General features: G+C 41.3%; 1 protein-coding gene across 4 annotated transcripts in view; it reads right to left on the bottom strand.

The window, feature by feature from the left end:
- Positions 1 to 16,582, bottom strand: part of EHHADH (enoyl-CoA hydratase and 3-hydroxyacyl CoA dehydrogenase) — a 97,240-nt gene that overhangs the window by 32,201 nt on the left and 48,457 nt on the right. For all 4 annotated transcript variants that reach the window (XM_063704441.1, XM_063704442.1, XM_019024714.4 and 1 more), the window contains one exon: positions 10,963 to 11,074. In XM_063704441.1, the coding sequence (XP_063560511.1) occupies positions 10,963 to 11,074 (112 nt within the window). The remainder of the gene's footprint in view (positions 1 to 10,962; positions 11,075 to 16,582) is intronic.

The raw sequence follows: 16,582 nt of genomic DNA on the forward strand, positions 1-16,582 counted from the left end.
AAGTACTTTATGAACTACAGATCTCTATACAAATGTGAGATGTTTAGTTTTTGATAATAATAATAGAAGTAGCAGCAGCAGCAAAGTAATATATAGTATCTACCTTATCCCTAGCACACACCATTGGCTGTGGATGGTTAAAAAAAAAAAAAAAAAAGGACCGGGCACGGTGGCTCATGCCTGTAATCCCAGCACTTTGGGAGGCCAAGGCGGGTGGATCACCTGAGGTCAGGAGTTCGAGACCAGCCTGGCCAACATGGTGAAACCCTGTCTCTACTACAAATACAAAAATTAACTGGGCATGGTAGTGGGCACCTGTAATCCCAGCTACTCAGGAGGCTGAGGCAGGAGAATCGCTTGAACCCAGGAGGTGGAGATTACAGTGGGCTGAGATCACACCACTGCACTGCAGCCTGGGCAACAGAGCTAGACTCCATCTCCAAAAACAAAAACAAAGAAAAAGAGAGAGAGAGAGAAAATTAAAAAAAAAGATAGTCCCCAGACATAAATATAGTTAACTCAATGAGAAAAAAATTAAGTTGACATTCTATAAGGTATAATTAAAATTACCTAGGACAAATGGGATGGACTTCTGCCAGTTTTTGGCTACCCAGCATCTCAACTCCTCCCTTAGTTTGTGGAATTGCTATTGTGTGAGCTTTGAAGCCCTGCCTTCTACTACAGAAGCTGAAAAGCACACAGATGATTAGACAATTGACAATTTGACTGTGGCAGCTGGAGTGTGGCCATGACCCCAGTTAGTGAACTGAGTGCTCTGTTGAGGGTTTTTAGCTTGGAGTTAGTGACACTAAGCAGCAGCGACAGGTTAAATCTCATTTCACAGGTGCCAATATCTAGTGTCTGGCAGTGGTGGTGCTGGTATACTTAGCGTCCAATCATGCCATTGGCATCCTCCAGTACACAATGTCAGCAATAGGGGATATAGAAGTTTGATGAGGGTTTGCACCGTTCCTAAATTTGCCTTGACAGTTCTTCACCAGTTGTAAATATGCAATTTGATCTGCATATTCTGAGGTAAGAGGTAGGGGACATCAGCATCCCCTACCCCAGGGTCAGAAGGAAGAAGACAGTGACATATCGCTTGCTTTCTTGCCAGTACCATCTTGCCTTCTGAAAAGCAATCATCAAATCCATCTTGGTGGCAACAGTCCCACAGTCTTCACTGCACTTACAGTGCTGGTGGATGCCATCGGAGACAAACCCTCCATTCCTGGTTCTTATTATTGCTTCAGAGAACTACAAATGAGTTTTCTTGATTGGATAGAAAGTTCAGTGATTTTTTTTTTTGGTAGGTCTCTCTTTGAAAAGCAGTATTTGGGCAGTTTTCTGGAAGTATCTCTGAAAACAGGCTTTCAGATCTCCTTCTGGAGTAAGGAGTAGGGTAAGAGGTACATAAGTGGTTTCTGTACATAAGTATCCTGTGTATAAAATCACTTCGGTAAGGACAGAGTGAATCAGCCTACCCAGGTTAAGGGAACCAAGCAAACACAAAATGGGACATGGAAACCTGGATATTATTATAAAAGGATTTTGAGGTCAACTAAGCAGGAAGAATGTGAGCTACTCCCATATAGACTAAAAATTTCTCTAGCTGTAATGACTTCTTCCGGCTTGGATTTCACAAAATTGGAAGAGTACCACTACTATTCTAACAGAGTCAATGGGATTCCAAGTACAGTCATATGCCATATAATAACATTTCTGTCAACAACACATATATGATGGTGGTCCCATATGATTATGATATCATATTTTTACTGTACCTTTTCTATGTTTAGATGTGTTTAGATACATAAACACTTTCCATTGTGTTACAATTGCCTACAGTATTCAGTACAGTAACATGCTGCACAGGTTTGTAGCCTAGGAACAAGAGGCCATACCATATAGCCTAGGTGTGTAATAGGCTATACCATCTAGGTTTGTGTAAGTAAACCATGATGGTCACATAACAACAAACTCACCTAATGATTTCTCAGAATATATCTGTTGTTCAATGATGCATAGCTGGACTTTTATCCTGTTTCAAAGAACTAAGGATCTAAAGACATGGCTCTGTATATCCAATCCAGATTCTTAGGCTGTAATTTAAAATTGTTTTTTCTTATGACATCGTAAGTGTAGATGACAACCACTGTCCAATGGGCTCTAATAAGAACCCTGTGTGCCCTAAGGGAACTGAGGTTGAGAGTTCTCTTCTCCAACCTGAGTAATCTCAATTTTTTCCAATTTTCTTGATAGCTTCTTTTCTAACCTTTACAATTTTTTTCCACATGGAACTCTTTCCAAATGTCATATTCAAGTTTTCCTAAAATTGTGCAGACTACTTAAAAAGACAGGTGTATAATTCTAATGTTAGCTTTCTTCTAATTCACTGTGACCTTTTCTATGCAACTCAAAACCCCATCATATTCTTACTGTTTTTACCTCTTTTCTGCATGTTAAAAATAGTGATGTTTCTTTAAGCAGTGCTTTGGGAAAAGGTCAATCCTAGTTCATTTTATTTCTTTTTGTCAAAGCCAGTTTTCCTGATTTCTTCCAATAATCTTGGTTTCAGGCAATACTGCAAATAGGGCAACAAAATTATTCAATATTCCCCCATATACTTTAAGTTTCTGTAAACCCTCAAATTTACAGACTCATTTTACACTATTATGATTTCCTCCTATATTTTAGGCTTCTTTGCTTCCTATTTTGTCTTTTGCACAATAAATTGTCTCATGTGCTTTGAATCCTGTAGTATGTTGGATCCTAAGCATCCTTTTATGAATTTGACATTACATACTTAAAATAGTTCACATTCTTTAAACTGTACTTATTATACCATTATAAATTAAAACTATCTAACTTGATTTATCGAAGGAAATAAATGTCATATTTCTGGTGTAACTCTCCTTTTATACACTACAGATTTATAAAATCATCCCCCCATTTAAAGGAAAAATCCATTTTTAATGCACATAGCCTCACGATATTTTTTTTTCTTTTTTCTTTTTTTTTTTTTGAGATGGAGTCTCACTGTCACCCAGGCTGGAGTGCAGTGGCGCAATCTCAGCTCACTGCAACCTCTGCTTCCTGGGTTCAAGCGATTCTCCTGCCTCAGTCTCTCGAGTAGTTGGTACTACAGGCTCATGCCACCACCCCCGGCTACTTTTTTGTATTTTTAGTGGAGATGAGGTTTCACCATGTTGACCAGGCTGGTATCAAATTCCTGACCTTAGGTGATCCACCTGCCTTGGACTCTGAAAGTGCTGGGATTACAGGCGTGAGCCACCGTACCCGGCCCGCCTCACATTATTTTCTAATTTGGCTAATGTACACACAATTTTATATCATGGTTTCTATACGGATTTCTACTAGCAGTTCTCAAACGGGTCTTAGGACCCCTTTGCACTCTTAAAAATTATGGAGAACTCCAAAAAACTTGCGTTTATGTAGGTTATATATATCAATATTTACTGTATTAGAAATTAAAACTGCAAGCTTTTGTCTGGGTGTAGAAATCACAAGGCCGGATGTGGTGGCTCACACCTGTAATCCCAGCACTTTGGGAGGCCAAGGCAGGAGGATCACCTGAGGTCAGGAGTTTGAGACCAGCCTGGCCAACATGGTGCCCCCCGCCCCGTTTCTACTAAAAATACAAAAATTGGCTGGGTGTGCCACGAGCCTGTGGTCCCAGCTACTTGGGAGGCTGAAGCAGGATAACTACTTGAACCTGGGAGGCGGAGGCTGCAGTGAGCCGAGATCGTGCCACTGCACTCCAGCCTGGGTGACAGTGGGAGATACCATCTCAGAAAAATAAAAATAAAAAAAGAAAAATCACTGCAAGCTTTAAAAATGTTTCTTTATTAGTTCATTTTAAAATAATAAACTCACTGCATGTTAGCATAATGTTTTTATGCAAAATAATTATATAAAAAATTTAAAAATTAGGGAGAAGAGTGCAATTGTTTCATATTTTTGCAAATTTATTTACTGTCTGATTTAACAGAAGACAGCTGCATTCTCATTCTCCTATTGTTTCTGCATTCAATCTGTTGTGATATCACAAGGCATATTACAGTCTCTGGAAAATTCCACTACACATTTGTGAGAAAGGCAAGTAATGTCTTATTATTATGAAAATAGATCTGATCTCAAGGACTCTGTAAAGGTCTTAGGCCACACCCGAGAGTCCCTGGACCACACTTTAAGAACCCTGAGATTTAGATCATCATTCTTCATAAATATTACATAGCATCCTAGCATGTGAATATTCCACAGCATTTACTTGTGGCTGGTATAATTTTAGTTCCTTTGAAAGTAACCTTTCGTTTTATTTGTTTTTATCCTGGGGAAGCTTGCAGGATTCTATTTTCTGGAAGTTTAAAATCTTTACCAAGACACATCAAAGAATTATCTCCTCATCAGTTTTTCCAGGAAAATGGCATGCTTGTTAAAGTACAATCTCTGATGCTATTTAATGTCTGAAGAATTTCTTCTATTTTTTCTTTTGGTTATTGCTTTCATTTTTTTTTGCCTTGTGCTTTGGGAGCACGTATTATTCAAAGCAGAGACCTCTGTTATGTATCTTCCATGTCTGCTGTCTTCATTTACATTTCATTTATCTTTTTGTTAAATTCTTCTGAATTCTTTAGATGTGTCTCTTTTTATCCTCTATGTTGTTGATTCTGTAATCTATCCTACCACATCTTTTTATTGCTTCAAAAAGAAATTATTATGGCTAAGGTTTTGATTTTAAATACGGTGTTCTTATTTAACAAAATATTTTCTTTTCTAGTTTAGAATAATGTGAGTTTTCTAAAATTTTTTGTTTTCTTTAATGTTTCAGCAGACTGATGTTTATGTTTCTTTTTTTTTAAGTCATAAAATATTTTCATAGGTTTTAGGGTTGCCGTTGTTTTAGTTTTAAGAATTTTTGTGTGTCTTTCTTTTGGTCATAGAACAATATTTGCTGATATTAATTATTTCTGCCTGAGAGCCTTGAGGTGCTAGTACTAAAAAATGTATAGTGAAAACCCACCTGGACCTACAGCTAAAAGGCAGGCAGGATAAAGATGCTACTCCCAATTCCTCTTTCCCCCCACAGTATTCTGGGTAGTAAGAGGTATCCCACCAAAGTCTAGAGCTCAAAGCCTGTCCTGTGAATGAGTATAGAGAAACTCATCAGGGCTGGGGCCAAGCTTTATGAGAATACAGCAGAGCTTTCTATGCTTTTCTGTGAACAAAGGGGATAGCACCTAGAAAATAAAACAGAAAGAGGAGCAGGACACTGTAGTCCTGTCAGTTGATTGGACAGAGAACATCAGTGAACGAACTGCAATATGATCAGGCATATCCTTTGTGGTTACTGCTAAAGATTCGTTCATTTTCAGACGGCATTCTAAGGAAATTGTGGAGAAGGTTGCTATTGTAATCACTCTACTTTCCAGAATTACCTGTCTTATGGATTTCAGAAGATCAGAAAGGGTTAGCCACCTAAATCTATTTACTTATTAATTTCCTATGGGAACAGTGCCTACAAAGTTGGCACTTTTTTTCCTCATTCACATCAGTAGGGAATCTTCAACTTTCACAATTTAACTGATCTTTTTCTTTAACACCCTTTCTTAGAAAAAAAAAATTTCGGCCGGGCGCAGTGGCTTACACCTGTAATCCCAGCACTTTGGGAGGCCGAGGCGGGTGGCTCACTTGAGGTTGGCGGTTTGAGACCAGCCTGGTCAACATGGTGAAACCTTGTCTCTACTAAAAATACAAAAAATTAGCCGGGTGTGGTGGCACGTGCCTGTAATCCCAGCTACTGGAGAGGCTGAAGCATGAGAATCACTTGAACCCGGGAGGTGGAGGTTGTGGTGAGCTGAGATCGTGCCACTGTACTCCAGTCTGGGAGACAGAATGAGACCCTGTCACCAAAAAAAAAAAAAAAAAAAAAAAAAAAAAAGAAAGAAAAAAATATTTTCCAAACCAAAGCAGGATTCTGAATATCGTGATTACTAATAGCTTTTGTATTAGTAGTGTATTACTGCTGTAACAAATTACCACAAATTTAGAGGCTTAAAACACACATTTACTACCTTATAGTTTAAGATGTCAAAAGTCTAAAACAGGTCAGCAGAAGGTGCTCCTTCTGGATGCTGTAAGAAAGAATGTTTTCCTTGTCTTTTCCAGCTTCTAGAAGCTGCTTACATTACTTGGCTTGTGACCTCTCCCGCCATCTTCAAAGCCAGCACATAGTGTCTTCTCTCTTCTCTGACCTCCTGCTTCCCTCTTATAAGGACCCCTGTGATAAAATGGGCTGAGCTAGATAGTCCAGGGTAATCTCCCTCTCAAGATCTTTAATGTAATCACACGTACAAAGGTTCTTTTGAATGTAACATAATATATTCACAGGTTCTGGGAATTAGGATGTGGACATCTTTGGGGGCCAGATACCGTTTATGAAATGTGGTCTGTTTAACAGGCACTATATCAGAAACATGTCATGTTATTTCATTTTTCCTTAAAACAACCATGTGGTTGTTTACTGATGAGAAAACAGAGGCTTAGAGGAGTTCAGAAGACCTCTCTCTCCTAAACCCCAGGCCTGTCTATCCAATTGTCTATTTGACATCTCCACTTGGATGTGTAACGGGCCTCTCAAACTTAACATGTCCCAAATGAAGCTCTTGTGATACTTCCATAAAACCTGCTCTATCAGCAGAAATCCCAGTCTTAGTGATGGCACCATCCTTCCAGCTACTCACTCCAGCCCTTAGATCATCCTTGACTCTCCTCTTTCTCTCACATCTCGTATCTGCTCTGTCACAAAATCCTGTTGGCTCTACTTTCAAAATATCTCCAGAATCTGACCATATCTTATGGTTTACATTGCCACTACTCAGATCCAAGCCCCCATCATCTCTCCCTTGGATTATGATAGCAGCCCTCAGTCTTCCTGTTTTTGTCCTTGTCTCCAATTAGTATATTTTCAACAGCCAGAGTGATTGTTTGAAAAACCTAAGTGACAGCATGTTACTCCTCTGCTTGAAACACTCCAATGCCTTTCTTCCTCATTCACAAGAAAAGCCAAAGTTCTTTCTATAACCTTCCAAGCCCAAAAAGATATGGCTTCATCCTCTACTACTTTTCCCCTGACTCATTTCATTCCAGTTACATTGACCTTCTTGCTGTTCTTTGAACATTCCAAGCATGTCCCTGCCTCAGGTCTTTGTACTTGCTATTTTCTCTATGTGGGATTTCTTCCTCCAGATATTGGCATAACAAGCTTCCTTATCTTCTTCAGGTCTTTACTCAGATGTCATTTTGTAGAGCAACCTTTTCTAGCTACCCTACCTGAAATATTAATTCACCTCCCATTCCTAACATTTTATATCTCTCCCTTTCTGTTTTGTGTTTTCTTAGCACTTATCTCCACCTGACTATATCTATCTATCTATCTAAATTATATAATAGGTAGGCATATGTGTGTGCATACAGTTGTGGTGGCTAGTCTCCAAAGTGACCCCCAGCAAGTCTAACCACTTGGTATTCAAGCTTCCTCCCATACTGAATAGAGAAGACCTGCATAGCCAATAGGAGAGTTTAGAAAAGATGGCATGTGACTCTAACGGTAGGTCATAAAAGACACTGTGGTGTCTTTCTGGAGGAAGCGAGCTGTCACACTGTGTGAATACTCAGGAAGCTCTATGGTGAGGTCCCCGTACATAGGAAAGGAAGCCTCCTGCCAAGGTCAGCACCATCTAGTCATCAATGTGACTGGGTCATCTTGAAAGTAGATCCTCCAGGCCGGGCGCAGTGGCTTACGCCTGTAATCCCAGCACTTTGGGAAGCTGAGGCAGGTGGATCACCTGAGGTCAGGAGTTCAAGACCAGCCTGGCCAACATGGTGAAACCCTGTCTCTACTAATAATACAAAAATTAGCCGGGCATGGTGGCGCATTTCTGTAATCCCAGTTACTCAGGACGCTGAGGCAGGAGAATCACTTGAACCCAGGAGATGGAAGTTACAGTGAGCCAAGATTGTGCCACTGCACTCCAGCCTGGGTGACAAGAGTGAAACTCCATCTCCAAAAAAAAAGAAAGAAAGAAAGAAAGAAAGTAGATCCTCCAGATGACTACAGCCCTAGTCACAGTGTCTTGACTCCAATCTCATGAGAAACCCTGAGCTATATCCCAAGTAAGCTGCTCCCAAATTCCTGACACAGAAACTAGGAAAAAAAAAACTGTAAATTAAACCATGACTTACAGTGAATCTGAGAGTCATCTCACTTTGAAAGCTGTGGGGAAAAGGACATTTTTGAATTGATGAAATATGACAATGATGATTATTGTTGTGATTATTGTTCTGTTCTTCATACAATCTCCATGAAGGCAGAAATTTTTGTTGGTTCAGTTCACTGCTATAGGCCTAATGCCTAGAAAAGGGCCCAGCATATGAGAGAAAATTAATAATTGCTGGATGAATAAATAAAAATTAAGTTGCACAAGGCATATTATTTATATGTGGTAGAGCTGGGATTCAAAGCCAGGTATTTGATTCTAAAGCTTGTGCTCTTTTTGTTGCCTGTTCTTCAGCATATAGTCTAATACCAAGATCTTCATCTCATTTTTCTTCAATTTTCCTCTTTTACTAAAAAAGACAGATCTTTGGGTATAATAATATATACCTGGCTGGGCGCAGCAGCTTACGCCTATAATCCCAGCACTTTGGGGGGCCGAGGCAGGCGGATCACCTCAGGTCGGTAGTTCGAGACCAGCCTGACCAACATGGAGAAACCCTGACTCTACTAAAAATACAAAATTAGCTGGGCGTGGTGGTGCATGCCTGTAATCCCAGCTACTTGGGAGGCTGAGGCAGGAGAATTGCTTGAACTCAGGAGGCAGAGGTTGCGGTGAGCTGAGATCGCACCATTGCATCCCCGTCTGGGCAACAAGAGTGAAACTCCATCTCAAAAAAAAAAAAAAAAAAAAAATAGGTCAGGCCCAGTGGCTCACACCTGTAATCCCAGCACTTTGGGAGGCCAAGGCAGGCAGATCACCTGAGGTCAGGAGTTCGAGACAAGCCTGACCAACATGGAGAAACCCTGTCTCTACTAAAAATACAAAAATTAGCCAGGTGTGGAGGTGCATGCCTGTAATCCCAGCTACTTGGGAGGCTGAGGCAGGAGAATTGCTTGAACCTGGGAGGCGGAGGTTGTGGTGAGTTGAGATCGCACCATTGCACTCCAGCCTGGGCAACTAGAGCAAAACTCCATCTCGAAAAAAAAATTATTAATAAATAATAATAATATATATCTAACAATTATGGAGTTATTACCATGTGTAGGGCTGTCCTAAGGACATTGTATGTATTAACTTATCCAATTTTCACCACACCATCATATGGTAGGTACTATTCCTAGGTACATTTATAAAGAAAATAAGGCACAAAAAAGTAAAATGACTGACCTAAATTCTTATTATTAGTTATATCTGTTTGAAGTATATTGTTGTGTATGTTCTTTCTTCTAAACTGATCTCAACTGTAAGTCTCTTTAATGTCTTACAAACAAATATATGGTAAACCTGAGGCAGGAGAATCACTTGAACCCAGGAGGCGGAGGTTGCACTAAGCAGAGATCACTCCACTACATTCCAGCCTGGCGATAGAGTGAGACTCCGTCTCAAAAAAAAAAAAAAATATATATATATATATATATATATATACGTATATATATATGTATATATATACATATATATGTGTATATATGTATATATATGTGTATATATGTATATATATGTATATATATATATATGGAGAGAGAGAGAGAGAGAGAAAGAGAGTAAATCCAGGGTCTCTAAATGTGGTCTAGTGTTGTAGTGTTCACATTCTCTATTGAGAAAGAACAACTTAAAAAGCACTGGGCTGGCCGGATGTGGTGGCTCACACCTGTAATCCCAGCACTTTTGGGAGGCCAAGGCAGGTGGATCACCTGAGGTTGGGAGTTTGAGACCAGCCTGACAAACATGGAGAAACCCCGTCTCTACTAAAAGTATAAAATTAGCTGGGCATGGTAGCACATGCCTGTAATCCCAGCTACTTGGGAGGCTGAGGCAGGAGAATCACTTGAACCCGGGAGGTGGAGGTTGCCATGAGCCGAGATCATGCCACTGCACTCCAGCCTGGGCTACAAGAGCGAAACTCCGTCTCAAAAAAAAGAAAATAAAAAGAACAACTTGCATTTCTAGCTGATATCTTAATACTTGCCAGTGAAAAATTTAGTCATTTTCATATGAAAATTTGAAAACATACCTTGAAAATTATGGTTTTCTCATTTATATTACAATTTTTTTTTAGATGAGTCTCACTCTGTTGCCCAGGCTGGAGTGCAGTGGCGTAGTCTCAGCTCACCGCAACCTCCGCTTCCTGGGTTCAAGCGATTCTCCTGCCTCAGTCTCCCGAGTAGCTGGGATTACAGGTGCCTGCCACCATGCCCAGGTAATTTTTTTGTATTTTAATAGAGATGGGGTTTCACCATGCTGGTTTCCAACTCCTGACGTCAAGTGATCTGCCCATCTCGGCCTCCCAAAGTGCTGGGATTACAGGCATGAGCCACTGCGCCCGGCCTATATTACAATTTCTAAATTAGTTCTGAATATAATGCACTCTATGTGAACACCAGTGTTGATGAATAGTCACTTGAACTGAAATAAAATCCTAAATTTGATTCGCTCTTTGCATGCACTTTCATTTAAAAGGCTCTCACATTTGATCTTCATGATAACGTTTGAGAAGCTCAGAAAGGTAGTTCTCCATATTACAGATCAGAAAATTGAGAGGCCAAGAAGTTCAAGAATCCTTTTATGGTTACATAGGGAGTAGGTGGTCAAGCCAGAACTTTTCTAAATCCTAGTCCAATTCTTCACACTAATCTAGACAGTTGTTGCCAAGGTCTATACTGACCTGAGGTAATTAAGTCAAGTGCAGCAGGAACTCCAGTGAGTCTGGGGAGAAGCTGGGTTCCTCTTGCACCAGGGAGAAGTCCCAGAGTAACTTCTGGTAAGCCAACTTGAGCCTATCAAAGATTGAAGGCATAAAGGCCATTAGCATGAGATGGTATGTTCAGAGTTAAGGCAAGCGTTTCCCTGGATTTCCTGTATTCTCAAAAGCATGGTGTCACTGAATTCAGCAAGATTTCTACAGGGCAAATTAGTGCACATCCTTTTCTTTAATTAACAGCATAAACAGAGCTGTGCTGTCCCTAACTCTTCATGTTGAAGCACATTTTTAGCTTCTTACACATTTATTCTCTGACTGTAATATGACCTGTCTCAGCCAACAAAAATTATATTCTCTGGAAACAACTTTCTGGAGTCCTGCAAGAATCAGGAAACACAAGAAAGTGAAAAGACAATCCACAGAACGGGAGAGAATATATATATCTTACAAATTATATATCTGATATAGGATTTCTATCTAGAATATATAAAGAACTTTACAAATCAATAATAAAAGACAAGCAACCTGTTAAAAATGGGCAAAGGATCTGGATAGACATATCTCCAAAGAAGAGATATAAATGGCCAGTAAGCACTTGAAAAGATGCTCAATATCATTAGCCATCAGAGGAATACAAATCAAAACCACAAGGTAACACTTTACACCCACTAAGATGGCTATTTAAAAAACGACAGACAATAACAGGTGTTGGAGAGGATATGGAGAATACAGAATCCTCATACATTGCTAGTGGGAATATAAAACAGAGTAGACACTTTGGAAAACAATCTGGCAGCTTCTTAAATGTTAAACATAGAGTTACCATATGACCCATCAAATCCATTCCTGGGTATATACCCAAGAGAAATGAAAACATATGCCCACAAAAATCCTGTATACAGATTTTCATGGCACTATGGTTCATAAAAGCCAAAAAAGTAGAAGCAACCCAAATGTCCATCAATGATTAGTGGATAAATGAAAGGTAGTACATCCATACAATGGAATATTATTCAGCAAAATCAATAAAGAACGGCATGAATCTACAACGTGGATGAACATTGAAAACATGCTAAACAAAAAAAGCCAGTCACAGGAGACCACATATCATATGATCTGTTTATATGAAATATCCAGAATAGGCAAAACATGCTAAACAAAAAAAGCCAGTCACAGGAGACCACATATTGTATGATTCTGTTTATATGAAATATCCAGAATAAGCAAATGTATAGAGACAGAAAGTAGATTAGTAGGTGCTTAGGAGAGCAGAAGGTGATGGAGGATTACTGCTACAGGATACAAGGTTTCTTTTTGGAGTGATAAAATGTTCTAAAATTTACTGTGATAATGGTTGCACAACTCTGAGAATATACTCATATACCATTGAATTGCACACTTTAAATGAATGAATTGTATGGTATTTAAATTACATCTCCAAAAGGCTGTTTTTTTTTTTTTTTTAAAAGTCAGACAGTAATCTCAGTCCAGACAAGAAGGTGAGCTTGAGTCCTTTATTTTATTGCCTTTCTTGGCCCATTCCATTTAAAAGTGGCTAAGGATCTGTTAGCCATTTACAGGTATAAGGGTGAGAGGAGGGTACTTAAATGCGGACTGCCATTTACCCAGATCGTGATTCTAGCAGTTCCAAAATACCTCACATATGTGAGGCCTGTCTTACATGAGGTTTTCCTAACAATCACCATTCTTTCCATCACTGCCCATCTCTACCTCTTTACTTATTGCTAGTAACTCAGATCTGCACTCAGGGTACAGGTTGTGGTAAGAGGGACACAGAAAAGGAGCACTTAGGACATATATGTGTATTTATTTGTAAGCATTTATAAAAATTAAAACACCACTGGGAAATGGTTAAATAAATTCTGGTATAGCTATATGATTGAATATTATGCCGCCACTTATAATGATTTTTTTTTTTTTTTTGAGACAGAGTTTAGCTCTTGTTGCCCAGGCTGGAGTGCAATGGTGCGATCTCGGCTCACTGCAACCTCCGTCTCCTGGGTTCAAGTGATTCTCCTGCCTCAGCCCCCCACGTAGCTGGGATTACAGGCATGTGCTACCACGCCCAGCTAATTTTGTATTTTTAGTAGAGGCGGGGTTTCTCCATGTTGGTCAGGCTGGTCTTGAACTCCTGACCTCAGGTGATCCGCCTGCCTTGGCCTCCCAAAGTGCTGGGATTACAGGCGTGAGCCACTGTTCTCAGCCTATGATATCTTTAAAGAATATTTACCAGAAGATTAACATGGCTCTCCCTCTCCCTCTCCCTCTCCCCACAGTCTCCCTCTCCCTCTCTTTCCACGGTCTCCCTCTGATGCCGAGCCGAAGCTGGACGGTACTGCTGCCATCTCAGCTCACTGCAACCTCCCTGCCTGATTCTCCTGCCTCAGCCTGCCGAGTGCCTGCGATTGCAGGCGCGCGCCGCCATGCCTGACTGGTTTTCGTATTTTTTTGGTGGAGACGGGGCTTCGCCGTGTCGGCCGGGCTGGTCTCCAGCTCCTAACCACGAGTGATCTGCCAGCCTCGGCCTCCCGAGGTGCCGGGATTGCAGACGGAGTCTCATTAACTGGGTGCTCAGTGGCGCCCAGGCTGGAGTGCAGTGGCGTGATCTCGGCTTGCTACAACCTCCACCTCCCAGCCGCCTGCCTTGGCCTCCCAAAGTGCCGAGATTGCAGCCTCTGCCCCGCCACCACCTCGTCTGGGAAGTGAGGAGCATCTCCGCCTGGCCGCCCATCGTCTGGGATGTGAGGAGCCCCTCTGCCTGGCTGCCCAGTCTGGAAAGTGAGGAGCGTCTGTTCCCGGCCGCCATCACATCTGGGAAGTGAGGAGCGTCTCTGCCCGGCCGCCCATCGTCTGAGATGTGGGGAGCACCTCTGCCCTGCCGCCCCGTCCGGGATGTGAGGAGCGTCTCTGCCCGGCCGCCCCGTCTGAGAAGTGAGGAGACCCTCCGCCCGGCAGCCGCCCCATCTGAGAAGTGAGGAGCCCCTCCACCCAGCAGCCACCCTGTCTGGGAAGTGAGGAGCATCTCCGCCTGGCAGCCACCTCGCCCGGGAGGGAGGTGGGGGGGTCAGCCCCCCGCCCGGCCAGCCGCCCCGTCCGGGAGGGAGGTGGGGGGGTCAGCCCCCCGCCCGGCCAGCCGCCCCATCCGGGAGGGAGGTGGGGGGGTCAGCCCCCCGCCTGGCCAGCTGCCCCGTCCGGGAGGTGAGGGGCGCCTCTGCCCGGCCGCCCCTACTGGGAAGTGAGGAGCCCCTCTGCCCGGCCAGCCGCCCCGTCCAGGAGGGAGGTGGGGGGGGGGGTCAGCCCCCCGCCCGGCCAGCCGCCCCATCCGGGAGGTGAGGGGCGCCTCTGCCCGGCCGCCCCTACTGGGAAGTGAGGAGCCCCTCTGCCCAGCCACCACCCCATCTGGGAGGTGTACCCAACAGCTCATTGAGAACGGGCCATGATGTCAATGGCGGTTTTGTGGAATAGAAAGGGGGGAAAGATGGGGAAAAGATTGAGAAATCGGATGGTTCCCGTGTCTGTGTAGAAAGAGGTAGACATGGGAGACTTTTCATTTTGTTCTGTACTAAGAAAAATTCTTCTGCCTTGGGATCCTGTTGATCTGTGACCTTACCCCCAACCCTGTGCTCTCTGAAACATGTGCTGTATCCACTCAGGGTTGAATGGATTAAAGGAGGTGCAAGATGTGCTTTGTTAAACAGATGCTTGAAGGCAGCATTCTCGTTAAGAGTCATCACCACTCCCTAATCTCAAGTACCCAGGGACACAAACACTGCAGAAGGCCGCAGAGTCCTCTGCCTAGGAAAACCAGAGAACTTTGTTCACTTGTTTATCTGCTGACCTTCCCTCCACTATTGTCCTGTGACCCTGCCAAATCCCCCTCTGCGAGAAACACCCAAGAATGATCAATAAAAAAATAAAAATAAAAAAAAAAAGAAGATTAACATGATTTCTCCTCAGCCACAGAGGCCAGAAGGCATGAATTAACATACACAAAGTGCCAAAAGAAAACAACTGTCAATCAAGAATTCTATATCCAACAAAACTATCTTTTGAAAATGAAGGCAAAATTAACACATTTCCAGATAAAGAAAAACTGATTTTGTTGTTAGTATATTTGCCCTATAAGAAATACTTCAGGCTGTAATGAAAAGGCACTAGACAGTAACTTGAATTCACATGAAGAAATAAAGAACACTGATAAAGAGTAACTTCATGGGTAAATATAAAAGACTGTAATAATGTATTTTTCATTTGTAATTCCTCTTTTTCTTATCTGATTTAGGACCACTATGTAAAGCAACAATGATAAATTTATGTTAAGCGGTACATAATGTATGAAGATATAACTTGTGACAATAATAGCATAAAGGGGCAAGTAATGGAGGCTACGGAGGAGCAAATTTTTTGTATATTATTAAAATTCAGTCAGTATTAATCTGAACTACATTGTCATAAATTAAGATGTTAATTGTAATCACCAAGTTAACCACCATTAAGAAAATAACTAAAAATATATACAGTAAAAGAAACAGCAAGAAAGTTACAAGGGTATATACTTTTACATTTAACACAAATGAAAGCAGTAATGGAGGAATTGAACAAAAAAACCAAAAAGCATAGAAAACAAATAGCAAAATGGCAGATGTTCTTCCTTATCAGTAATTACATTAAATATTAGTGTATTAAGTTCTCTAATTAAAAGACAGAGATTGGCAGAATAAAGAATATTTAATTATGGGTTAAATATTATAGTATAAAAATAGAGTATAAACTAAATACAAAAAAAGCCCAAATGTGGTTTTTTTTGTTGTTGTTTGTTTTGAGATGGAGACCTGCTCTGTCACCAGGCTGGAGTGCAGTGGCACGATCTCAGCTTACTGCAACCTCCACCTCCCAGGTTCAAGCGATTCTCCTGCCTCAGCCTCCCGAGTAGCTGGGACTACAGGCGCCTGCCAGCATGCCCAGCTAATTTTTGTATTTTTAGTAGAGACGGGGTTTCATTATGTTGGCCAGGATGGTCTCGATCTCCTGACTTTGTGATCTGCCTGCCTCGGCCTCCCAAAGTGCTGGGATTACAGGCATGAGCCACGACGCCCGGCCAATGTACTTTTTTTTAAAGGACATTTTTCAAAGGAAAAAGAATCTGTAAGAAAAAATTACATACAAAAAAAGACTAGAATGAAATAGAATGTTAATAGTGGTTATTTCTGAACTGTGAGTTTATGATGATTTTAGTTTACATCTGTATACTTTCTTATGTTCTCTAGTTTAGTAGAATGAATATTATTTTCATCAGAAAAATATATTAATTTAAAAAATGCCACCATTATATATACTGTGATACACAGTGGTATCACAGACCTCATCTGACATGTCTAACAGCCTGAATTAAACCTATTTCCAGAAATTTCCCCATATTTACTAGTTTTGTGCTATTTTCCAATAGAAATTTGTCTTATTAGGTACTGATAATTATAAGGGACCATGAAACAGAAATCTTTGAGTTATCTAAGAAGTATTTAAATGTATACTTAGAAGTGACAGCCAACATATTTAATACTCA

This window comes from Gorilla gorilla, chromosome 2, assembly GCF_029281585.2.
Source record: "Gorilla gorilla gorilla isolate KB3781 chromosome 2, NHGRI_mGorGor1-v2.1_pri, whole genome shotgun sequence".
Taxonomy (NCBI): domain Eukaryota; kingdom Metazoa; phylum Chordata; class Mammalia; order Primates; family Hominidae; genus Gorilla; species Gorilla gorilla.